Here is a 23,600-nt window from a genome sequence, read left to right on the forward strand (position 1 = left end):
CTACGTCAGTAAGAATAGCACATTAGGTTTTTGAAATAAAACTATTTAAAAGCAGGAAAATGCAGTGTAGATACCTCAAAATATGCATTTAGTTGGCTTTCAATACCAGAAATAGTGCTTGGCGGCGGGACTTCGCCCCGCGCTGGGGGAGCTCTTCAGACCCCCTTGCTAGTAACGGCGGGGAATCTACAATTTTTCCACTAACTCATGGAAAAACCTATTCTAGGGCACAATAAACGTCTTCCGAAAGAATGAAGGGTCAGAATGTAATAAAGATTATGTACACACACACACACATAAATACATATAAATTATTTTTTTCGCGGGGGGGGGATAGAAAAATCCACCCCCAACCCCCCCCCCCCGAAAAAAATCCTGGATACGCCCATGCATTAAATATTAAATATTATGCAAAATGCAGGGGCCCCCAAATGATGGAAAATTCCTAGCTATCTCCCCTAGTTATTGCGAATGCCCATGTGGAATCTTTCACGTGGGACCAATACTATCTCCAATATCCATTCTCAAACAGTTTCACGAGGAACACAAAGGCCAGATTAGACACAATGTTGACCTCTCTTATCACTTCCCAATAGAAAATGGCGTGAAGCAGTCTGTGTACTTTCTCCTACTCTATTCGCTATCTTCTTTGGCGTAATACTGGTTCAAATGAGGCACCGATTGCACGAATTCATCTACATAAGGTTTCGTTCTGACGGCAATGTGTTCAATCTTCGATGTTTACTATCCCATTCGAAACAAAAGAAATGGTCATATCAGATCTTATCTATGTCGATGATTACGCCCTTTTAGCTCACAAATGAACGTGATCTCCAGAACGCGGTCAACGAATTTGCATACGCTGCCGCCTCTTTCAGTTTATCTATAAACCTTGGGAAAACAGGTGTCACCCAATAAAACCCACTCAGCCCCAAAGATCACCTTAAATAGACAACCCCTTAACGTGGTAGACCACTTCACATATCTAGGAAGTATGGTATCAAATGACGCCTCACTTTCAATGGAAGTTGATAACCGTCTGGCCAGGGCCAGTAGTGCTTTTGGACGCCTTCAGGCGGAATGAATCGCTCCGCTTGCCTACAAAAATCAGTGTCTACCAAACGGTGGTTCTCTCCACACTTTTATATGGATCTGAGACATCGGCATTATACAGAAAGCAACTAAGACTACTTGAACGCTTTCACCAAAGATGCTTGCTCTCCATCATGAACATAAGTGGCAAGACCGCACTACAAATAGCGATGTCCTTGCGAACGCCGGTATGGACAGTATAGAGGGACTTCTTATGGTCCGACAGTTACGCTGGGCAGTTCACGTATCCCGTATGGGGGATGACCGTATGCCAAAGGCAGTCTTTTTTTTGGTGAGCTAAAAGGTGATCAACGTAACAGAGGTGCCCCACGGAAACGTTTTAAAGACCAGCTTAGACGCCAACGTGCCTTAGCTGACATAGAAGAGAGCGCCTTGTTGTATGCGGCCTCAGAACGTGACAGCTGGAGGTCACCCACAAAGGCTGCGCGATACACATTTGAGACCAAAGAAAATCCGCTGCCGAGGACAGATGCAGACGGCGAAAAGAAAATCTTAGTCGACCACCGGCGGACAATGGTTATGCTTGCCTTGGATGTGGCAAAATATGTAGGTCACAGCTGGGGCTGCGTAGCCACATGAAATACTGCATTCCTCTTGAAGACAAGCCTTATTATTAAATACTAGTCGACCGGCGGCGTATAATACGCCGCTATTTTGCAGGGGCGGCCTTAAGCCACTGCAACCTATGCAACCGCAGTGGGCCCCGCACTTTCATAGGACCCGCGCTAATTCAAGGTGTATAAATTATAAACTTAAACCATTTTATAACTTAAAAACCGATTTCCATCGCCGTCCTGCCGATTTACCAGGAGCTCCTGGAAATCTCCCGAAATTGCAAAAGATACGAAAAAGTCCTTAAAATATACGGAATATATAGACAAAAATTGTCATTTTTGGGTGTCATTCAATATGGAAAAAAGCCAATCCTACGCGCGATAAATAACGGATTATGCATTAGCCGTAATTGTGTAATCTGGTGAAAGAAGCTTCTCGCGCCTCAAACTAATGAAGAATTACTTGAGGTCAACAATTCTCACAGATAGATTGAAACATTTGGTGATTCTTGCTATTGAGCGTGATCTATTTAGGAAACAGAATTATTATGATATACTGTATGGTGTATAATATTGCTACACGCATGGCTCGTAAAGTAATTCTGTACGTAGTAAAGAATGAATAAAATACATATACGAATTTATTTTCCAATAGAAACTCTTAAATTTTACTTTTTAGTGGCTTCAAATAATGAGAACAAAAACAAAACAAGGTTACAAAGACAGTTTGTGTGGAAACACAACTCAAAATCGGCCCCCGAAAAGGTCCATCCAGGCAGGCTTCAATATTTTCAGAAAGAACATGCAAATGAAATTATATCAAAGACAAATGAGAGATAAGAATGGAGAAAGAAGGTTAACAGATCTTGTGTAGTGCCCCAACGGTCCCGCAGATCAAAGGATAGGTGAAAGTGAATGTTAAGTTAGATGTGAACCTGGCCTAACTAGTTCCCCTTTTAGACCTTGTGGTCTATAGGACAGATTATGTAGAGTTCATCTGTTTTTGTGGCCTACGGTTAACGAGGATGTCTTGTAGCCAGCACAATGACCAACCGCCTATACTTTTCCCCAACTAATGTCAGGTACCCATTAGAGCTGAGTAGACTCAGAGGCGCCCAAAGATTCCAAAGTTGAAAATCCCAGTCTTCACCAGGATTTGAACCCGGACCCCCAGTTCGGAAGCCAAGCGCTTTACCGCTCAGCCACCGCGCCTCCCTTGGCCTAACTGATGTCTTATAATTGATCCAATTGTTTTGAAAAGGCTCAATCTCTTATTCGAATCCTCAAAAAAAAATTTAAAAAAATTTCCGCAATAAAAAAAATGATCATAAAAATAAAGTTTATAAGATTACTATTTATTTTAAATTAGGTCTAACTTATAATGCATACTAATTAGCTTTTTCTCTTTAAAAAACTGCTTGCATAACTGATTTTAAATATTAGATTTTTCGCTTTCAGAAAAGTAGCCGTTGCATCAGAACTTTGAAGGGTCTAAGATATTGTGATGTCGGATTTTCAATATCTTTTCTAGTTTACGAGATCTAAACGGGACGGACGGATAGACGGACAGACGGTCAGACGGACAGACATTTCGCACAAAACTAATAGCGTCTTTTCCCCTTTCGGGGGCCGCTAAAAAAAGAAGAAAAGAACACAGAAACTATAGAGATAAGTCTAAAGTAAATACTACAATCATGGAACATTAGTCTGCTGCACTACTTTGTGCGAACAGTGAACGGAAGTTGGTTCTTTTAATTAAAATAAATCAAAGTCTTAAGTAAAACTTAGATATTTACATATGTTTGCGTTTGGTATTATTTTTATTAAACGCTGTACCTCTCAACAGCCCTTTGGAAGACCCTAGAAATAATGTCTAGAAAGTCAGAGGGCACGAACTCCCAGGCATTGTCCTGTGATTCAGAAGGCATCAGTTCAAGGTCATTGGTGTGTGATTAAGAGAAGTGTTTAGTTTAGCTTAGTCCTGTTTAGGCTCCGAAATAGATCTATGTAGGCCTAATTGCCACCTAATTATAAATATTCTAATGAGGTAGACAACCATAGAGGAGGTTCACGGGATAGGTTACTCTGGGCATTGCGTATATATAACTGTATTGTGCATGTGTTTATATTTAGATATGTAATTTGTGTAAATCTGTAGAACCTTAATATAGTCTACAGCCAATCGCCTAAGTGCCATATGTTAAAGACATTATAACTTTAACTGTAGACCAACTAATAGAAAATCTTACTAATTTTAAGACCATCAATCGATTTTCAATTACACCTTATAATTACCCCACCCAAAACAAGTCAGGATTGATCTATACTAAGAATGCATTTTCTTTTTTGAGTATTGGTGAGCAGATACCTGGGATACAGGGTAGAAGATCCCGATCCTCGCTCCATAGGTAGGGGGGTGGGAGAATGAAGAGTGGGAGTCCATCCGAGACCAATCGTTATAGAAGGCCTGAATACTGACCAGCTACGTCACAGCCTGTGGGCCGTGTTTAGACCAATAAATAGCTCGTTGCTACATCACAGGTCTGTACGATGTGTTGAAGCCTTCTAGAATGAATGATCTCGGCTTATCAAACATTACAGTGCAGTCTACTTAACTCGGAATTTGTGGGGACCATCAAAATTTTTGAAATGAAAAAAAAATTCGACTACAAACATAAACGTACACAGCACACAACGTTCAGTCTGCGTAGACCTAACTTTTAAATTGCAGACATTCCGTTAGAGATGAACAATAGAATAGGGCCTTTTTGTTCTTGCCATACCTCCCCAGGGCAGCCCGGGGGGGGGAGGTCAACAAGCGGGGGTTCGAATTCGGGATTATCGCGACGATTGTCTGAAAACGCATACCACGTGACCATACAGACACTTTTGTGTTAGACGAAAAGGCCATCGCCGAATTATTTTGGGCAGGCCTCAGATAATTCAAGCAAAATAAAACAAACATTTAAAACTTCTTGTATTAATTTTCCTGCACATAGCACATACGTGAACAATGGACTGGCAAACTGGACTTCTTGTTTTCATCTCTGGGCTATGCTGTGGGTCTCGGCAATGTCTGGAGATTTCCATATTTAGCCTACAGCAATGGCGGAGGTAAACAATTGTTTATTATATTCAACAAGAAATACACACGAAAAATACTTTTTAAAAAACAAAGTTTATATTAAGTGTATCAGTTTGGGTCAGTCATGTAATTAAATTTGTAATAAGCCACAGGCGACAATCTATAAAGGGGACTAATTCAGCCTATACCACCACTTCAGTCAAGTACTGTTTCTTTACCTTATTTGAGACACCTAATAAAGTAATTTATTATCAATAGTTAATTAACTAATTGGTTAATTTTTTTTATTGATTCTTGTGTTGTCAGATAAAAGAAATGGTTGTGCAAAATTTCAGCTTGATCCGAGATTGAGTGTGGGAGCAATAAAAAAAACCTTTGGCCAGACAGACAGACAGACAGACAGAATGAGTTGATATAACCTTTGTAAAGAAAAAAGGTAATACTAATGTTAAAAAAAATAATGTCCTGTTCATCTTGTGAGCCATTTCTACGATTAATGCGTTAGCAATTTTAAAAATATTTTATAACTATTTACCTTTGCTTTTATTTGAATCTGCTTTCATTTTACTTTTTGCATGTGCAATTAAGATTCGCTTAGACTAACTAATAATTTTAAATCCAAACTTGAATGCAAATATTCTGCAGGAGGATGAATCCGGCACATCTAGAACGTATGAGCTTTTTTTTTTTTTTGGAGTTTATTTGTCATTGTCAACCCATATTGGAAACTATATTGAGTCAATGAGTCTATTTCGTGTATTCTTTTCCACAATTCCCATCCCTATCAATCCGTCGTCGACTGAAATAAGGTGCGTGAATTTGTTTGGAGAACGGTTATCATTATCAAGGACTTATTGCTGAGTATGTTTTGAAATCTCACTCGGCATCTATAACAGTCAATTTTAGTTTAAGATGCTGAGTATTAAATAGATACGGTAACAGGACTTTGCATAGCGAGTAGCCAGACTTTTGACTGTGATGACCAAAAACCAGTAAAAACTAGTATTGTCTAGTTTGTTGATTTTCCGTGCCAAACGTTTCTGACCACCAAGTTGGTTTCAAACCACTGCATCACTACAAGAACAAGTAGGGGCTACAGTTCTAACGTACTCAATCGAACGATGGGAACTGCATAAGGTATTACGTACTTTGTAACAGTAAAAAAAAAATAGAATAGACCTACAGGTAATAAAGAGGCAGGCAATCCCTGGTACAAGATGTATCATGCCCCCCCCAACCCATAAATATAATTTTATATTGATTAAGTGAACCCTTTCGCACCATGATTGCTACGCCACTGTCAATATGTTTGAAGGTTTCTTTTATCTGTAGGCCTACTATTCTATAAGGAACCATGGAGAGAAAATGTCTCATAATGTTTGAGATCACTGACATGTATATTTCTTAGCTACTGTTTTCCTCGTTCCATTAGGGGCATTCTTTATCCCATACTTCACTATGGTCATATTTGTTGGCACGCCCATTTTTGTCATGGAAACTATCATTGGTCAGTTCAGCAGCTGCGGTCCGACTACGTGCTGGGATTTTTGTCCATTTTTCAAAGGTTGGTGACTTTATTGGAGTGGTTTTAACTGGATTTAATACGTTTAAATAAAGCTGCTATCTACTTCCTAATAAACTAATTTTAGACAGTTCTTCAACCTGGAGCTATATCATAAGTCCAAACAATATTGAAGTTTTGTATACATGACAGCAAGAATTATAACAAAAAATAATTTTTGGTGGAAGAAAAATAATGTTAGAAGCAAGTCTTAAGTATTAGAATCGAACTTGCACGTGCTCGAAGGCGCAGCTACTGGGGCACATGGTAACATGAAACAGCTTAGACGTGTAACAAGAGAAAAAGTATTTTGATAAATTCATCAGATGGCAGGGTAAGTGTATACATCCACAGTATTCAAACATTGAAATGCTCTCTTAAGGTCATTTATAGTACTGAACGTTATGTTAATACAAACCTTTATCTATCTATCTATCTACCTACCTACCTACCTACCTACCTACCTACCCACCCACCCTACTTACCTACCTACCCACCCTACCTACCTACCTACCTACCTACCCTACCTACCTACCCACCCTACCTACCTACCTACCTACCCTACCTACCTACCTACCTACCTACCCTACCCTACCTACCTACCTACCTACCTACATATCTATCTATCTATCTATCTATCTATCTATCTATCTATATGTGTCTGTCTGATCTGTCTGTCTGTTTTTCGAATTGTTTTCTTTATGTATCGTATTTCTCAAATATGTTTAGAACTTAATTTTCTAGTGCTTTAGTGATGTGCTTTTAGTTCAAGTAGGCAGAGCATTCTTCCTTCATCTTCTGACCAGAAGACAATGTCTTAGTCTAATAAACCCAGTAAAGGTCATTTTAAATATCAATGGATTAAGTTGTAAGCCGACACTTGTTTCTTCTTGAATGACAGTCTCGTCTTGTACTTCCAGGCTGTGGTTTTGCAATGGTTACTGTCTCGTTTCTTACATGTGTATACTACAATATGATCATAGCCTGGGCCTTCTACTACGTTTATGCTTCGCTGGAGTCTCCAGTGCCTTGGTACACTTGTGGGAAGTGGAGCACAAAATGTAAGTCCACTGAGGAGCGTACATCTTGATGTTTCCAGCGTATAATGTAGACCCCTAACAACTGAGTACATCTTGATGTTTCCAGCGTATAATGTAGACCCCTAACAACTGAGTACATCTTGATGTTTCCAGCGTATAATGTAGACCCCTAACAACTGAGTACATCTTGATGTTTCCAGCGTATAATGTAGACCCCTAACAACTGAGTACATCTTGATGTTTCCAGCGTATAATGTAGACCCCTTACAACTGAGTACATCTTCATGTTTCCAGCGTATAATGTAAACCCCTAACAACTGAGTACATCTTGATGTTTCCAGCGTATAATGTAGACCCCTAACAACTGAGTAGGTCTACATCTTGATGTTTCCAGCGTATAATGTAGACCCCTAACAACTGAGTAGGTCTACATCTTGATGTTTCCAGCGTATAATGTAGACCCCAGAGTATATCTTGATGTTTCCAGCGTATAATGTAGACCCCAGAGTATATCTTGATGTTTCCAGCGTATAATGTAGACCCCTAACAACTGAGTAGGTCTACATCTTGATGTTTCCAGCGTATAATGTAGACCCCAGAGTATATCTTGATGTTTCCAGCGTATAATGTAGACCCCAGAGTATATCTTGATGTTTCCAGCGTATAATGTAGACCCCTAACAACTGAGTAGGTCTACATCTTGATGTTTCCAGCGTATAATGTAGACCCCAGAGTATATCTTGATGTTTCCAGCGTATAATGTAGACCCCAGAGTATATCTTGATGTTTCCAGCGTATAATGTAGACCCCAGAGTATATCTTGATGTTTCCAGCGTATAATGTAGACCCCAGAGTATATCTTGATGTTTCCAGCGTATAATGTAGACCCTCAAGAACTGGGTACATTTTGATGTTTCCAACGTACATGTTTTCAGCTCAGACTGCTAGTATAAATATATTTAACTGTAAAAAGTTATAGCTCTAAATTCATACTACTAGATTTGTATTAGTGTAATCCAGTGATTCCCAAAGTAGTATATATAGACCACCAGGGGTCTACCATGACTTCCAGGGGGTCTACGAAAGTGAAAACGTAAATTGGGTGTCTATGAGATGTCCACAGGGGTCTACGATACTAACGGATTTCATTAAAGAAGGTGGTTACTTTAATTTGTACATCCCATTAATGTAATTCTTTCATACACTTATAAATGATTTGTACCTTAGTTAATCCTTTAAATATTTATCCTGCTAATCAAACAAAAAATTGTTATATTTAATTTCAATACTTATTTAAATAGCTTAATTTTGTCTACATGTAACTAATGTGTAACAAAAAGAATGTAGATCGTACAGCGAGGATTATTTAAAATTGGGATTCATACCTTCCTTGTCAAACAAACGGTCCCCAAAGTGACTTTTGATGACGCTATGAAACGAATGACGCTGGAGGATCATCTGAGACGATGCCGACCTGACAAACTAGATAAAGATTTGAAAAGCTATCGAACACTCAAAGATAACGTTCAGAATACACCCACATTATATCTCTTCGACACCATATAGAGAAGATGATGGTTTGTGAGAGTCTTATATCTCTTTACTTATAGCGAAATACGGAAAACACTATTAGGTAAAACATTGATTGTATCAGCCGTTGTAGATTTAAAAATGTTACACAAACCTACATCTGATAATATTCAAAGAATTTCTTTAAGCAACAATGCAGTCCACGGGCACATCGATGGTATGAGTTATAAAATTAAAAGCTTTTTGTGTAATTCTTTGTAAACAAGTTTAGGATCAGCGGCGTCACAGGCTCTGACAGGGCGTATCGCTGTGTGCTGTAAACTGTCTAAGGGTCACCGGCTCCTAATTTTTACTCACCTTCACCCCTTCTCCTGTTAGTGAAAACAGCTCCTCACTCAATATTTGAGCCACACGTGAAAGATTAAGAAATGCATGAGTTACTGTTTGCGAAAACTTTTACAATGATAATTAAGTTAAGGCAAATTAATTAATTCATTCATTAATATGTAATCTTTGAAGGACTACTTCATTGAACAAAAAATTCTAACATGAAGCATAATATCCCTAGTGACTGATGATAAACCTTAAAAAAAAAATAATTTCCAGTGTGTTTGGGGATTCCAGTAATAAATAAAATATTAATTGTTATTTTAATTGTTTTAAATTTGAATTTTATCAATACAAAAGATAGAGATCTATAATTTGATTTGTAGCTTTAAATTACTTTTTCACTCTTCAACTCACAACAGTTAGAAAATAGTTTTTTTTTAAATGTTGATGTATTTGCAAGAAAGCAATACAAGTTAAACAGGGGGTCTACCAAAAACCAGAAAACAATGCAAAGGGTCTATGAGACAAAAAGTTTGGGAACCAATTGTGTAATCGAATCTATTTTTTCACGTTTTTCTATTTTGGTCAACGAGAGATATGTGTTGATACTCTCGAAACCAAATTGAAAAGAATTATATCGAGAATTGTACAGTTCTGTATGGGAAGTATTTGCACATTGCTCGTAGACCTTATTGATTTGAAGAATGTAAAGTGGTTTGACAACTAAGCTTTATATATTTCTATAACTCCGCCAGCCCCCTCCCACTGAAGTCTCAGCAGTGCAGGTTATAAAACCTACATATAGACCTGCTTATTAGTTATTACCTGTGATTTCAGGGATTTCATTTAAATGGGAACTTTGTCTCAATGTTTAGCACATTTTGGGGCTTTTAGATGGTCGTTTATTTTATCTAGGGTTCGTTGATATGACAGCCATAACCCCCTCCATCTACATGTTCGTTGATATGACAGCCATAACCCCCTCCATCTACATGTTCGTTGATATGACAGCCATAACCCCCTCCATCTACATGTTCGTTGATATGACAGCCACAACCCCCTCCATCTACATGTTCGTTGATATGACAGCCATAACCCCCTCTATCTATATATTCGTTGAAATGACAGCCATAACCCCCTCTATCTACATGTTCGTTGATATGACAGCCATAACCCCCTCCATCTACATGTTCGTTGATATAACAGCCATAACCCCCTCCATCTACATGTATTGCTGATATGACAGCCATAACCCCCTCCATCTACATGTATTGCTGATATGACAGCCACAACCCCCTCTATCTACATGTATTGCTGATATGACAGCCACAACCCCCTCTATCTACATGTATTGCTGATATGACAGCCATAACCCCCTCTATCTACATGTTCGTTGATATGACAGCCACAACCCCCTCTATCTACATGTATTGCTGATATGACAGCCACAACCCCCTCCATCTACATGTTCGTTGATATGACAGCCACAACCCCCTCCATCTACATGTATTGCTGATATGACAGCCACAACCCCCTCCATCTACATGTTCGTTGATATGACAGCCACAACCCCCTCCATCTACATGTATTGCTGATATGACAGCCATAACCCCCTCTATCTACATGTATTGCTGATATGACAGCCACAACCCCCTCCATCTACATGTTCGTTGATATGACAGCCACAACCCCCTCCATCTACATGTTCGTTGATATGACAGCCATAACCCCCTCCATCTACATGTATTGTTGATATGACAGCCACAAACCCCTCCATCTACATGTATTGCTGATATGACAGCCATAACCCCCTCCATCTACATGTATTGCTGATATGACAGCCATAACCCCCTCCATCTACATGTTCGTTGATATGACAGCCATAACCCCCTCTATCTATATGTTCGTTGAAATGACAGCCATAACCCCCTCTATCTACATGTTCGTTGATATGACAGCCATAACCCCCTCCATCTACATGTTCGTTGATATGACAGCCATAACCCCCTCTATCTATATATTCGTTGAAATGACAGCCATAACCCCTTCTATCTACATGTTCGTTGATATGACAGCCATAACCCCCTCCATCTACATGTTCGTTGATATAACAGCCATAACCCCCTCCATCTACATGTATTGCTGATATGACAGCCATAACCCCCTCCATCTACATGTATTGCTGATATGACAGCCATAACCCCCTCCATCTACATGTATTGCTGATATGACAGCCATAACCCCCTCCATCTACATGTATTGTATTGCTGATATGACAGCCACAACCCCCTCCATCTACATGTATTGCTGATATGACAGCCATAAACCCCTCCATCTACATGTATTGCTGATATGACAGCCATAACCCCCTTCATCTACATGTATTGCTGAAACCTTTGTTTAGATGGCAATGAAGAGATGATGGGGAGGTTCTAAAAGTTCTGTCCCACTTGAAAAGACATAAAGGAAAAGGGGGGGGGGGGTATTAATCCTTTAACACTTCAAATACTTCGCTAGATATAACAGGCGTCACTGAAGACCCGTTAGAGTTCCTGTATTTAATTCCATTAACAGACTGTGTCGACAGAGTTCACATTTTATCACAGGAAGAGTGCCACAATTCTTCCGGCATTGCACTGAGCAATGGTATTTGTCAGACGAGGTTGCACAACGACTCCCTGGTATTGTGGAATAGGACACTTGCAAAGCAGAGTGGCATTGCTCTCACATTTCCTGCTAAAGAATATTTTGAGTATGATTTTCTTTTTACTTTTTTACTCTCATCATTAAAGGTTTCTAGATTTAGTTGACTTATCTACTTAGAAGTAGTAAAGAAATGTTTGTTTGAAAATTATGTTTTTTTTTTAAGATTTATCATTTGACAAAGCGTTTTATCCCTAGGGCAGAATGTTTTGAAGAATTAACCCGAGAAGTCTATAAGAACAAGAGGCGCCCTAACAGTCACCCTGCACGCCCCACCAAACCGTGCACTGCAAGGATCGGTTGTTTAAATATTCAAATTTGATTTTGGTTTGAAATGATATAAGAGCAAATGGCGTAATAGTCATTTTGAAAGAATTAGTTGTTTAGGTCTGGACTTTGGCAATTTGAAATAGAAGCTCTAGTTACTAGTCGGAAGGGACTAAAAATCACTTTTATATGCAGATCTGTTGTAGGTCGGTTGTTAGTTTGTTAATACAACTAAATAGATGTAGGTGTATTATAGGCTATTTTAAATAAATTAACTCTAAATAACATGAACAAACTTTTCTTGTGAACAAAACTTTTATTACAATATTCACAAGTTTAACGTGGACTTGAGATGAGATATAGATCTAATTGTGATGAAATAAACTGATATTTAAACAATATCTAACTCACAACAAAAACACACTTAACACTTTAATGTCTCTAGAATCTAGATCGTCTGCCGTTTCGTATTTGCATTACGCTAGACCCTTTTGTAATTTCATCCTCCTCACTGCATAGCCACCAACCTTTCTTCTCAGAGTCACCTAAGAAACACACACACACAACAAGATAATAGATGGCAGAAACTTACGTAGGCCTTCACCACAGAGTATTAGTATTCATTAGAATGAAATACTGTAGGTCCTGACCACTATTAATATGTAAACAATCAGTGATTTTGTAGGCCTACATTTTTTTTTATTACAGGCGCAGAGTTCTTGGGTATGGATTGGGTAATGACATTACAAACATTGGTCCAATGAGAATTGAGCTAATTCTAAGCCTAACTGTTGCCTGGGTGATTGTCATAGTTTGTCTTGCTAAAGGAATCCGGGTATCAGGAAAGGTAAGCTATCTCAATGCTTATGGAAACTTGAAACAGCAGTTATAAGATTGTGCAAAGTTTTAGTAGATCGTTGATGTAGTCACATAATAAATGTTATCGCCCTGCACTGTAATCATTTGGTAATAAGATCAGACTCCCGTCTGTGGACCAAATAACGGCTGGCTGTTAGTTGAATAGTTTTCTGTAGATCCTAAGTCTGGGTGAAAGGTAGAAATAGAAGTATAGCTTTTAATCTCTTAGCAATAATTAGCAATAATTCTTTAAATAATCGTCGCTGAATCCACTATTGAAGTAAATACCGGTACTCCAATACATAAAAAAATGGAAATAAAATGTCATGTATTCTGCTGGTAACATCAATAAGTAATATATTGTCGCTTACAAGGTTCCTTAACGCTTTAACAACAGCACTATGGGATGGCATTGTTACTGTTGTGTTCTATTCATATTATTGATAGCTAAAGAGTTTTAACAAAAAATGTTTTATATTAAGACATATATTAGTTGAATTACTACCGTACATTTCTGTTACATCCTGACCACTGTCCGTTTGTATTTCTATATTGCAGATTGTATATTTGACGGCTACTTCCCCCTACCTAATGCTGATTATTCTGTTTCTCCGTGGCATTCGTCTTCCCGGTGCGGGAAAAGGAATTCAGTATTACATCTTACCCAATATGAGCGCCTTATCTTCAGCCAAAGTGAGACAATTGTTTGTTTTGTAAGTTTTACCAGTCTAATGTATCAATGTGTGTACATCTAAGTTACATAATAATGCACTCTTAAAGGGCTCAAATGTTTAAGTAACTAATTAAAAAAATAATTGGAAGAGACATAGAATTAATCACTAAAATTTTGTTTACACAGTTGTAGCACATTTTGACGTATAGGGTTTTAAACAAGACATTTCATGCAGATCTAGAGTCTTTGATATTTGTAGGCCTACCAGTATTGATGACGTGTGTGTATACTGTCTCACTTTAGTAATCTTAAGGCGGGGGGTGGGGGGTGGATGACTATTTATAACTGGCTGTACTAATGAATCGAGGATAGCAGAGTTTGTTAGAGCGTGTGTGTTTGTGTTGAAGCGTTGAATTCGTAATGTGTTAGAAACGACTAACGATCTATATAATGGCTCGTACTTATTAATACATTTTAGTTCGTTTGTTGTCATTAGTTGCTTAACAATAAACAGAGTTTTTTTTTCATTGAGCTGTTGTGTGGAGAATGGATGAACGCAATAGAATGTCATGCTTATATTACAATATTGGATATCACTTTTATAAGTCAGAGACATCTTGATACCAAAATTGGTGCTGCTCTCTTATTTTATGTTGATTTGATACATCCTAGAGTTCCGTGTATACGTTGTACATGGACAGTTACATATTTATCTATGAAGTATAAATACAATTCTAAAGTATTCCTCTACTGATTGTCTACTTAAAGATATGGCAGGATGCTGCTGTACAAATTTTCTTCAGTTTGTCTTCTTCCTATGGAGGTATCATTGCACTGTCAAGTTATAACAAGTTTAACAATAACATCTTAAGGTACTCGGGTTTTTTTCTTGTGTTTCACGAACTTTTAAACAAATAAAAATTTAATGATGGTATGGTGATATATTTTATTGGGGGGGGGGGATGCTAACTACTAAGAAATATGAAAAATATAAAGATTAATTATAATACAGTTTCAGCCGTACCAATTACTTACTAGGTTGTGTGATTCATGGTTCCCGTACCTATACGAGTGTATTACTTTATAAATGACACCAATGCATCGCAATTTAAGCGATGACTGGAGTATGGTATTAGTAAAGGGAAAATAAAAGGGTTTTTTATCAATGGGAGACCATTAGGTATGAATGAGTAACATATATGAGTACCATTGATTAGGTTTATGACTAATTTTATAGCTGCATCGTTCAACATCTTCCTTCACTAGGAATAAATCATTTTTTACAAGAGCGACTCTCTGTAGGGGATGGGAGCACGAGCTCTTTACTATACCGCCCACTGCCCATACTTTTTGTTTTCATTTGTGCCAGTTTAAGGGGCTTTGCTCTATTTAAATGTATTTTGTAGTGTTAACATGTTTCTGAAAAGTCAGATCTGGCTATTGAACAATCAGTTGGAGTTGTTAGACTATTAGCCTATCTAAATGTTAATCAATTGTACAAAATATATAGCATTTGTACTTTGACAATAAAAGCTAAACATCATGCAAGCATAAAGATTTTATGAATATTTTCTGGTTCTATTTAAGCAAAATAAAATGAAGCAAATAAATTCTATATTGCTCCTGTCGTTTTCTAGAGAAAGATTAGACACAAACGAGAGATTTAGACTAACAAGTTACACAAGTTCGAGAAAGTAACTAGGCCAGCTGATACAGAGCACAGGCCTTGTTACGTGCCTACAGAACTCTGTTCTGCACTTGATAATTTGTATCGCATTTATAGATCTTAACAAAGTCTTGTTGTTGTTTTGTTGTTGTTTTACATTACGTACACACATTTGACACAAGTAAAACAAATAAGCGCCATTCACGATTATCCCCCTTCTTTTGACTGGCATTTATGTTTATCTCCCTTACAGAGACAGCCTGGTTGTTTGTGTAGGCAACTCTGCGACTAGCATCTTTGCCGGCTTTATCGTGTTTTCTTTCCTAGGCTTCCTGTCCTTTGACCTGAATGTCCCCATTCATCAAGTAGCCGAGGCAGGTTAGATTTGTGGAAAGCAGTCCTTTGTTTCATTCTATTTAAAATGACCCTCTATTTTTTAAATGCATAACTAATACACTCTAGGAGATACGGCTGTCCTAAAACAAGAATTCAACCAACTAATATATGCCAACATGTTGTTATTTATCTCTAGATACACACAAACATATGTGAGTGCACAAAAAAAAAATACTTCACAGTACATATAGTTAGCTACTATCGATTAAAGTTCTTAAATTTGTAAAAAAAAAAAAAAAAAAAAAAAAAAAAAAAAAAAAAGTAGGCTTGTTAATCATTCTGATAGAATGAGTGTGTGAAGGGGTTGGATGGAATGAAAGTATTTTGTATTTAAATACATTTGTTATATTCCCATCAGTAGGCTAATATATTTTTTCTTCGCATATATGGCCATGTTGCAGTCAGATAATAATTGTTGTTTTTAATTTGACTTATCCTTTTAAACAATGACTCAAATATTAATTCCAAAAACACATTGTTTCTCGCAATGTAGGACTGACTATGTCTTTCCCCCAAAGAAAGATCCAACTTTTTGAAGGATAAATTCAGTAAGAGATTTATGAGTTTTCATGTTCAGTGTTCCTGTATCTCGTCTAAATATATAATTCTCTTCAGGGCTCAAGAATTTGGACACCAAGTAATGGAAAGATCACTCTTTTATTTCTGCAATTCGGACAGACTAGAGTTACCTCACTTAATTTTAGAGGAGAAAAAAAAAGAGGGGGGGGGGAGAACAAGTAGTATTCACCCGACACTAAATAGCAAGGCCGGACTTAACCATTGTGGGCCCAATGGGAAACGGAATTCGCGGGGCCCAGTTTGGGTAGGGATACGGATAATAAGTGAAAATTAAGAGTTTGTATTAGATAATATATTCGTCTTTGCATTTTATTCATTCTTTACTACGCACAGAATTACTACACGAGCCTTGCGTGTAGCGAAGCCATACAGTATATGAAAAGAATTCTGTTTCCTATATAGATCACGCTCAATAGCAAGAATTACCAAATGTTTCAATCTATCTACGAGAATTGTTGACCTCAAGTAATTCTTCATTAGTTTAGGCGCGAGAAGCTTCTTTCACCAGATTTCACAATTACGGGTATTGCAGAATGCCGTTTTTTTTAATCGCGCGTAGGATTGGCGTTTTCCATATTGAATGACACCCCAAAATGACAATTTTTGTCTATATATTTCAGGAGACATATATGAGTTTTCTAAACATTATAATAATGTCCGGATATTTCCAGGACTTTTTCATATGTTTTGCAATTTCAGGAGATTTTCAGGATCTCCTGGTAAATGGACCGGAGGCCGAGGGAAATCTGTTATAAAATGGTTTAATTTATAAATTTATACACCTAGAATTAGCGCGGGTCCTATGACAGTGCGTGTCCTATGAAAGAGTGGGGCGCACTGCGGTCGCATAGGTTGCAGTGGCCTAAGGCCGGCCCTGCAAAATAGCGGTTTATGCTACGCCGCCGGTCGACTAATGTTAAAATATTATCTCTATCTTTTTCTCATCTAACAGACCAGTCGCTGAATCTTTTAAAAAAATATATAACTTATTGATACGCATGGCATTCGCATGTATGAGTTTGACTCTTCACGATCAATGTACACATTGTAACAGATGCTAAACGCATCAACTACTTTCCTCCACAGGTCCTGCATTAGCTTTCACAATTTACCCTTTCTGTTTGACCAAATTGCCCGGAACAAATTTCTGGAGTGTTTTATTCTTTGTGACTATAATCCTCTTGGGTATCGACAGCCAAGTGAGTTTTGCGGTAGATTAACATTAAGTAGGCGCTAGATGTAGTTGTACGTTAGTATAGAAGATTAGTGGTGAAAGAGCCAGGAAGTATGGAAGTATAGACAAACTGATACGAACTGATGCCAAAAAAATACGGCCCGCGGGTCACATCCTGTCCGCCAAAACATTGGCGCACAGTATAGAACAGTGATGCCCTACCTAATTCGACCTGTGGGCCATTTTAATTTCCAACACTCGTGTCGCGGGCCACATGAACGAAAAGGTACAAAAAATGATATCGACTTGAATTTGAACTATTTGATTTGAATTAATTAGAACTAGTACTTATATTAATGAATTGGACATTTGAAGCTTATCTCCTTTTTTCACGCTCCAGCAAATGGCTTGATTTCTGTCCTTAAAATATGAGCAACGTTGTAGCTAGCAAATACTCATTCTCTTTTTTAGTAAATATTCCCATAGATCATCCATTCTGTACGCGTAGTTAAACTATCTTTTATTCGCGGCTTAAATCGCCATATTTGTTTTATAATCCCGTTTACATGTTTTTCCTTTTAAAACAGTCTTTCTTTACAAATCAAATATGTTGGATTATTATCATGTTCCACAAAAAGTAAAGATCGGTTTACTTTTTCTGTTAGCTTCTACATTCAGTGTCCAATTTAATAAGCGTACAAATATTAAAGGTCATGGTGTAAAAAAAAATGAAAGAAAAATTGAGGCCCTAACATAGGTAAAGATACATTTGACAAGATTTTTTTTTTTGGATGGGGGTTTTTCTTCACTTTGTGCGAAAATTTCGTCGGGCCGGATGGAACCACGTCGCTGGCCGTATTTTGAGCATCACTGGTAAAGAAAATTAGCATGTTGAAAAAAAAAGGGAGGGTTGGGGAGAAATATCTTTCTATGACCTATGACAAAAAGCTCAAAGCAAGGGCAGTAACTGAAACATGGGCGTAGACAGGATTTTTTTCGGGGGGGGGGGGGGGTTTCGAGGGGATTTTTTCTCTTCCCCCCCCCCCAACCGGCTAAATATATATGTATGTGTGTGTGTGTGAACGAACCCATCGTGGTTGTGGGATTTGATGATTATATGCAATTTCACGTAGCATACGAATGAGCCAAACAGCAAAGAAAAGACAGATTGATTTCTCATCTGTATGCGGACATAAGGGTATTCCGAATGAATAGAAACTCTTCCATGCAGAAATGTGCTTTTATCTTTGTGTTTTCTACGTATTTTTCTTTTAAGTTTTGTTTTTGTATTTGTAAATCATAATGTAACAACTTAAAGTTTCTAATACAAATGTTTGTAGGCCTACTCTATTTCATTAATTTGTTTTTCTTTGCGGAAATGTAGCCAGCGACACGAATGTCGGACATTTTTTTAGTCCGCAGGCCGAACAAGGCTGGCCATCAGTAAAAAGTCAAGTTCCCCTCTCAGACCATGCGATCTCTAGGGCAGATAATGTAAAGGTCATCTGTTTCTGTGGTTCATGGTTAAAGAGGGTGTCATGTGGCCAGCACAACCTGGCCATTAGTGGGATACGTGAATATCCTAGATATTTGAAAAGTAGAGCATTGGACTATTTACTACATTCTCCTCTGGAGTTTCTATTCCTTTATCCTCCTTAATCACTTGGTGCTTATTTTGTAGCGCAGCGGTTCTCAACCTTTTAAGTTCGGTGACCCCTTTTTACAATCCTCCAATCTGCCGCGACCCCCACTCACCCACACACACACAGCAATAGAAGAATTGACAAAAACAATCCATATTTTCGATGGTATTAGGCAACCCCTGGCAAATCGTCAATCGACCCCCAAGTGGGTCGCGACCCACAGGTTGAGAACCCCTGTTTAGCGAGACCAATTTATAACGAATGGTCTCACTTGAAGCTTTGTCGGGCTAAAGGATGGTAAGGGAAGCACTCCTGGTGTTATGTTGCCCTGCTGACTTCTGACTCGTCCATTCTAGAATGTTTACCATCGTTCATTTGTTTGCGTCACGTCCTTTTTTATTCCTGGTTATAGACCTGAACAAAACACTAGGTCTGGCCTCGGGAAAAAATGCTAATTAGATAATAAAATTATCATTAAGTTGGATAACAAACTGACCAAAAAAGTTAGAAAATAAACTGACCAATCTCAATTTGGACGTACATACACATCATTTTGTTTTTTACAAAGCTTATATCAACTCACTTTGTTTGTATGGTAAATAGTTTGAACATTTTTTTTCTCCCGTTTCCCATTCTCGGATCAAATTAAAACTTTGCACAAGTATTCATTGAACCTGAACGAGTTATGAATCAATGAAAAATAATTTAACAACTAGTTATTCAATTGTTAGTGATTAATTACTATGCTTGGTTTTGAAATAAGGGGAATAAAGGCTACTTAATGAAAGATGTATATATATATATAGCCTCATATATATAGCCTCTATGGATTTAGTTCCCTTATTAAATTTTGACAAGTTTCTTCTCGCTTTTCCCATTTTCGATTCAAGTTGAAATTTTGCTTAATTAATCATAGTCGATAACAATACCTGAATCAATCCAAAAATAACCAGTTTATTAATCATTTAGAGCTAATTAAATAATTTTATGTTATATACCCTTAGATAAGCTTTGGTTTTTAAAAGTATTATTTCTTCTATTTCTTGTTTTATTTTAGTTACAGTAAAACACGGACCAAGACAGTCCTTCTTTTGGCCTTGCATTGCAAAATATTATATCTATCGACTTTTTCAATTATCTTATGAAATTATTTGTTAAAAGTTTGTTTTAGTTGAGACTGTAATCACTGGTATTATTGATATGAAACCAAGACTGCGCGAACAGAAATGGATTACAGTTGTGACGATATGTGGGATTATGTTTTTTCTGGGTTTGCCCCTGACATGTAATGTAAGTTTCAGGTAGATCTTGTCGTTGTGTTGTCCATATTATTATTATTATTATATTTTAAGATAAAATATTCATAAATGTCAGGGCAATTAAACTAAGACTAAAGTTGACAAACAATTAAATTGTAGTCCGCAGACATGGCTGACATGTCTTTCTTGTTCTTTCTAACTCACACATCAGTTTTTTTGTCATAGTGTAGACAGGAGATATAGAAAGAAAGAAATTACATTTATTCAAAAAAGATTCTCCTATTTGAATGTTTTTCCCCAAGTAATATTTGATTTGACCAAGTTAATCTCTACAATGTTCCTGTTTCAACAGGGAGGTCTGGACGTGATGGAGCTGATGGACACGTACTCGTCAGGCTGGAACGTGATATTTATAGCTTTGTGTGAGTGTACAGCACTGCATCTCTATGGTTAGTGCAGCTTTCCAAGTTTCCCTTTACAAAATAATGACATAGCTACCAGAGTACACTGTGTCGTTGGACTTGCTTGTGTGTATATAAATGCTTCATCATCTCTTTCATTGTCGTGCTAGTATTTCTTATAAACTAGTACATTTCTTTGTTGAAACCCTTGTAACAAAACCAAGTGGTCCAATTCTTTTATGAGAAGGCCCCGCGTTATCTTAGCGCTCTCCTACTGCAAAGAATTGTTTCAACATAGATAAAAGGTTGCCCCTTTCCCCATTGTTAATTTGAGCTATTCTCTTCTTGGCTGATAGTCTCCCCTTTCCCCAGAGACAACAATGAAATGGTTTCAAAAGATGCAAATAATGTCGCCGGGTAGGCCTATTACTTCTCAGCATAGTGGTATCTAGATAAAGTGAATGTTAGACTTAATGATGAATGAATAAAAAAGGCCAGTTAGCGTTGGAAATTTTATTAACAGTAGCTTTGTTATTGACATTTTACTCGAAACTTTATGAAAAATGCTTTCTAACAAAGGACGGTGAACGTTTCAATACGAGAAACAATATATATATATTTTTAAAAAATTAAACACGCTATATCCCTGGTATAGTAAAAGTTACCGGTATTCGTCAAAGTGCACTTATGCTAAAAATTCCTTTTGTTTTAATATTGGAATTATCTCCCCTCCAATGAACGTTACAGTGCAGAAAGGGGGGGGGGGGGAGGTGCGATGTACTGGCAAAGAGAGAAGTCGGTTGTATTGCGAGGACGCACATTTTTTTTCTATTTGTCATTGCATTAAAACTTCATAGTGGACTATTAATTAAGTCAAAGCAACAAACAATCTTCAATGAAGTGACGTCGTCAATCTCATGAGTAGGACCTTACAGACTGTCAGAGTTCTACGATATGTAAAAAGCTCTTGTAAAGAAAACATTGCAGTGTGTTCAATGCTATTCTAGAGTCTATTAGGCTTTTAAGTCAGAATGGCCCCATTCCTTAGACCTGTGCTCTTACTGGGAAATAAAAATAAGTTGCAGACGTCAGGAAAAGGTATTTGTACTGTTGAATGCAGGATTTGTTTTATGCCGGATCTCGATGGGGGAGCTTACAGAAATTCCCAAAACCTTTTAACTGGCTCAGGGGATAAGCGTATTTTAATTTCTTTTGGGGGGAGTGGGGAAATGTGTGTTGCACTTATCTATTCTACTTTTCTCCCAGGACTATGTAGGTTTATTAAGGACCTGGAAGCGATGATTGGACAGCAATTTTGTTTATACAACCACTGTACTAGAGTTTGTCGATTCTGGTGGATATCTTGTTGGGGGATTATAACGCCTTCATTGTTACTGGTAAGCAGTAGAGTTTCCATCTTACATCAATGTTATTCATGGACATCACTGCACAGGCCAGAACATAAAGTGTTTTAAATATTACTTACAATGTACTAACGCCAATAAATATGAAAACAAATTGTGTTTATTCTTATCAAGAACAATGTTAGTAAGTCTCAAAGTACCCATTACTTGCCCAGATAAAAAAAAAAAGTGTTTAAATATTATATATATATATAATTATAAGGCGTGTGGAGTCCCAAGATTAAGGAGGAATGTAGTATTTCATGTGGTCACTATGGTTGCATATATATATATATATATATATATATATATATATATATATATATATATATATGTATATATATATATACCATATATTATTGTGACCAATAAAGCAGAAGCTGCTAATGTGCTTCTACCAAATAAAATTGTTTGACAAGGTTTGTTTTGAGATGACTGTCTCTCTGTATACTCCTAGTTTGTATTTCTCTTCTCTGCTGTGAATCAAACAAGGATAGAAAAGTTCCCAGCTTGGGTAGACTACATTGGTTGGGGGATGCTGTCATCAGCTACTTTCTGGATTCTTGTCATAGGTGCCTATGTTATTGTCACAGCCCAAGGAACAATCCAACAGGTAAGTCCAAGGTACAAGGTCAATGAAGAAAGCATGTGTTGGAGCAGAAGGTATTATTCATTTCTATTTACCAAAATGATCATTGTTCAGCACCCAAAAATCTTTCCATTGAAAAGATCTTTCACAAAAATTTTAAAACACCTTTTATAAAAGTTTTCATTAAAACTAGGAAAGCATATTTGTTAATTTCTTCCATTCATATTTGAGTTTATTTCTATGGCCTCATTCCCTTGCTGAAATAATTGAAGATTTGCATTTTTTCCCCCAGAGAATTTACAGTGCATTTGTACCAACTATTTGGTGGGGGCCAGCTCTCTATGAAAATAGGATTACCGTTGCTGGCTATGTTGAAGGTTTCACTGTCGACCCTGAGGCTCTAACAATTATTTCAATGAAGAATGAAGTGGAGAATAAAGAGACTAGGAGTACCCTGTACTGATACAGTTTGACTACCAAGTAGAATGAATGTCCAGCTCAACCACATCATGAGCTACAACATTTCAACCAATGGTCCAGTGATAGTTTTTTATTGCAAACTGCTTTGTAACAACAAAAAACAACATCTCATAATAATGACAGCCTTTCCGACTTACATTTACTCAGTTAGATAAAAGAAAATAAATTCTAACACTAACAGGTTTTTAATGTCAAAACATTCACCAATGCAATTTGAATAGTGTTTGAAGCAGATTTGTTACAACAAAAAATGAATATGGTAACTTTCATCTATCTTAATCATATCTTAATCACTT

General features: G+C 37.4%; 1 protein-coding gene across 2 annotated transcripts; it reads left to right on the forward strand.

Annotated features, from left to right (window-relative positions):
- The first annotated feature begins 3,432 nt into the window (after positions 1–3,432).
- LOC106074865 (sodium- and chloride-dependent glycine transporter 2-like) lies at positions 3,433–23,454 on the forward strand. Of its 2 annotated transcripts, none has more exons than XM_013235752.2 (15): positions 3,433–3,611; positions 4,667–4,781; positions 6,185–6,316; positions 7,234–7,374; positions 11,788–11,965; positions 12,892–13,030; positions 13,600–13,734; positions 14,483–14,586; positions 15,634–15,758; positions 17,442–17,554; positions 20,334–20,462; positions 20,784–20,880; positions 22,099–22,229; positions 22,693–22,848; positions 23,117–23,454. In XM_013235752.2, exons 1-15 carry the CDS (start codon positions 3,537–3,539, stop codon positions 23,285–23,287), a joined length of 1,941 nt encoding a protein of 646 aa, XP_013091206.2. In that variant the 5' UTR covers positions 3,433–3,536; the 3' UTR covers positions 23,288–23,454. The 2 variants fall into 2 exon arrangements, with proteins under 2 accessions (XP_013091206.2, XP_055867118.1); XM_056011143.1 differs by having other exon boundaries at positions 3,475–3,604.
- Positions 23,455–23,600: the final 146 nt, after the last annotated feature.

This window comes from Biomphalaria glabrata, chromosome 1 (assembly GCF_947242115.1).
Source record: "Biomphalaria glabrata chromosome 1, xgBioGlab47.1, whole genome shotgun sequence".
Lineage (NCBI taxonomy): Eukaryota > Metazoa > Mollusca > Gastropoda > Planorbidae > Biomphalaria > Biomphalaria glabrata.